General features: G+C 58.8%; 1 protein-coding gene across 1 annotated transcript; it reads right to left on the bottom strand.

Annotated features, from left to right (window-relative positions):
- Positions 1-317: 317 nt before the first annotated feature.
- Positions 318-2,976, bottom strand: CDEST_13445 (Putative ferredoxin-NADP reductase (FNR), nucleotide-binding domain-containing protein). The gene has a single exon (XM_062929601.1). The coding sequence runs from the start codon at positions 2,696-2,698 to the stop codon at positions 797-799; it is 1,902 nt and encodes a 633-aa protein (XP_062785652.1). The 5' UTR covers positions 2,699-2,976; the 3' UTR covers positions 318-796.
- Between the last annotated feature and the right edge of the window lie 581 nt (positions 2,977-3,557).

The following is a 3,557-nucleotide window of genomic DNA, read 5'->3' as shown; positions in this document are numbered from 1 at the left end:
GACATTCCTGGTGGAATATTAGTACCACGCTCTAACCAACTGAGCTAACCGACCCGTTGGACTGCCGTGATTGGCTGATGTCTTGACATGCAATGTGAGAGTCTATATACGTCGACAATTACGGGGAAACTGAACATCAACAATACCGCCGCCCGTTCAGACTATTCGCAACTCTTACCAGATTTCTGTAGTTGCAATGGGTGTAGGAGCAAACTGGTCGACAAGCACTCTCTTAAATATTCTTTCTTCTACCTTTTTCTTTCTTCCCTATAACTGTGAAGTGGGAACAGCTCTCTACCTCAAACGCCGCCCAGCCAGGGAGCGCCAACATGAAGCAAAAAAAAGAAAAGAAGCCAAGATGAGAAAATCCACAAATCCACAAATCCACAACCAAGAGAGAGAGAGAGTGTGTGTGTGTGCGTGAGGGTGAGAGAGGCTAACCCAAATCCAACTAACCCATCAAGATACCCGCCAAACGCCTGCCTGCTATGCCGCAATCCCGCAAATGCCCGCTATGCAATTGTACACAAATGGACGCAACCAAGACAACTTCCCTACCTCTCCTCCTCCTCCTCCTCCACCACCACCACCACCACCACCACCCCCCGGTTCACCCCGTTGCCCCAGTTCCACCAGCGTTTGATACGACGGTGAGCTACAAGAAGCAAAAAAAGCAACGACTCCCCAACTCTCACATACGCAGACATGACAGACAACACGACAAGAGAAATATGAAAAAAGAAAAAAAGAAAAAAAAATCAACAGCTTGCTTGCCGCCCCGTGTTAAACCTCACACTCACGAGTCGAAGATGGCCCCGTAAGCCGGGATGCCCCGGCTCTCCAGCCCGTAGACGACCTTCCTCGTCACTTTTTGGTTGGAGATGATGACGACCGCCTCGCAAGGCCCCGTCCTTCTCCCGCTCCTGGTCGTCGTCGTCGTCGTCGTCGTCATCGTCGTCTGCATAGTATTTGTCGTCATCGTCGTCGTCGTCTTCGCCTTCGTCTCGTCGTCTTGCGCGAGCCCCAAGGCCCGCCGTCGGCTGCCATCCCAGATGCGGTACGCCACCGCCACGAGGTCCGGTCGCCCCGTCTTCTGCGTGTCGATGATGACGGCCCCCGGGTCCGCCCGGTACAGTGCGTCGATAACCGCCTGCCCGTACGTCTCCGCCGGCCGCTGTGCCGACCACACGATCCGCACCGGGTGCTCCGGCCGCTGCACGAAGAGGCTGAGGCACGGCCCGATCCCCGAGCCCGTCGCCATGACGATGCACGGCTCGAAGAGGCCCGCCACCCGGAGCACCCCGTACTGCGGCACCCCGCGCGTCCAGATCTTCTTGGGCGGGTCCTTGATGATCTTGGCCGTCCAGTCGCCCGCGTTGGACACGAGCACCGAGAAGCCCTTCTTGCCGGCGTTGGAGAGCGCTCCTCCTCCTCCTCCTCCTCCTCCTCCTTCCCTGCTCAACGCCTTCTCGACGTCGTCGTCGTTGTTGGCGGCTGTCGAAGAAGACGGCGCCGCCGGGTTGGGGATCACGGCAAAGGCGTGCGTCTCGCGCAGCGGCGCGTCCGTGAGCCGGACGGCCTGGCCGTAGTGCACGTCGGCGTAGTTAAAGTTGAGCTTGACCACGTGGTCCGACATGGCTTCAGCCTCGACGTCGCGCAGCCGCAGTCGCGTCCAGGGGTAGGCGACGAGGAGCGTGGTGGCGATGAGCATCCAGAACGACGGCGTCGCCACGAGCTGCGCGGCGTACGGGACCTCGGCTGCGCTGTCGCCGCCGCCGCTGCTGCTACTGCTACTGCTACTGCTGCTACTCCTCCTCCCGTCCTCGGCGAGCATCATGACGAGCGCCCAGAAGAGGAGGATGACGGACCACCCGAGGAAGCGGTGGGTGCCCTCAAACCAGTTGTGCAGCAGCACGCGCGCCCTCGGGTGCGCGAAGCCGATGATGGCGGCGAGGAGCGCGCAGATGAGATAGCTGTCGAGCAGGATGTAGGCGCGGATCGCGCCCGGGTTCGCCGGCGTGTCGCGCGTGAGCACGACGAGGAAGGTCACGAACCAGAAGAGCGAGGCCACGCCGCAGCCGCTGTGGATGCCACCGTACGAGTAGATCTTGGCGAAGGCGCGGCGGACGGCGAGCGGCGTCCGGGAGGCCGGGAGGAGGGCGAGGGCGCGGAATAGAGCGTTGACGGTGTGCTCGTTGCGGATGAAGAGCGCGGCGAGGATGTTGGACGAGACGGCCGTCGCGCAGGTCCCGGGCGTCAGGCGGGACGACGACGAGGACGGCCCGCCGATGAGGGACCGGACGACTACCAGGGCGAGGGCGGCGATGTTGCCGAGGAAAGCGAGGGTGAAGACGCGTCTGTAGACGGAGCCGAAGTTCCAGCGGAGATAGCGGTAGGCGCGCGTGCCCCTTTTCGACGGGACGGCGAGCTCGTTGTCTTCTTCTTCGTCGTCGTCGTCGTCAAGGTCAACGTCGGTTGAGCTAGACGAGGACGGTGAGGCCCGGTGCCTCGTGTAGGTAGTATCTGTTACCACGAGAGTGTTGGAGGATGAGTTGCGGCTCGAGAGATAGGCTCTCGCGGGGGCTGTCAAGCTGAGTTCGGAGCAGCCATTCTGGGGTTCTGGCGTACACGTCCCGTCCTGCTGGACGTCCTCGCCGACTGGAAGGGTGACTGAGGAAGACGACGTTGTAAAAGACATGATTATCTGATATGGAATACGGGGACACAAAAGAAACTAGGATGGTCGGTCAGCGACAGGCTTTTTAAACAAACGTCCCACGCGGTCGGGATCGACAGCTGCTGCTACTTACAAAACAAGATGGAGGATGAGGAGAAGGAGGAGGAGAAGGATAAGCGTGCAGAAAGAGAGACGATCTGATCCCGGGGTATACGAAGGAGGCCAGCGATGGGAGATATAAAGAAAGTGAGGCGACTGGGGGAGGGGGGGTGTTATCCAGAAAAGGAAATCTAATCGAGGAGACGGGGGAACGGAAAAAGAAAAGAGAAGGAGAAGGAAGGGGGGAAAAAGGAGGAGAGAAAAAAAGAAGGAAAAGCGTGTAGGGAAAGACGAGAAGAGACTAGTGTACTTACAGACAGTGAGTATGTGCTTTGATCTCCTGTATGACTATCTAGAGAAAAGGATGCCATCATGAGCCGAGAGAGGGGGGGGGAAGCCTTGATGAGTCCCGATATACACTCCCTTCGTGATCATCCCCGGGGGGGAATGTCTTCACCAACTAACCCCTACACATGTCTGTCATCCGGTGAAGGCAACCATATGCGGCCCATGACTAGCGGCAGCTGCCACAGTTGCAGTCGAAAGGAGAACGACGTTGGACCTTATCCCTCCCAGGGACGAAACTGAACCCGACTTACACCATCGACGGTGGCATTTCCATGGGCATGGGTTATTGGGGGGGCTCTGAGGTAGTCGGGAACAGCATTGTCGAATGTACCGTGTATACGGGAGAGAAGAAATGCAGATACAGATGCAGATGCAGTGCTGTATGGCTGCATGGCTGCATGGCTGCATGGCTGCATGGCGGCGTCGAAGGCTG

Source organism: Colletotrichum destructivum, chromosome 9, assembly GCF_034447905.1.
Source record: "Colletotrichum destructivum chromosome 9, complete sequence".
NCBI lineage: Eukaryota > Fungi > Ascomycota > Sordariomycetes > Glomerellales > Glomerellaceae > Colletotrichum > Colletotrichum destructivum.
The sequence above is the reverse complement of the archived record's forward strand: the minus strand, read 5'-3'. Positions and strand labels throughout refer to the sequence as shown.

Bases quoted from the DNA above. Each gene is read 5' to 3' on its own strand.
- CDEST_13445 (XM_062929601.1), bottom strand. From the start codon at position 2,698: ATGTCTTTTACAACGTCGTCTTCCTCAGTCACCCTTCCAGTCGGCGAG.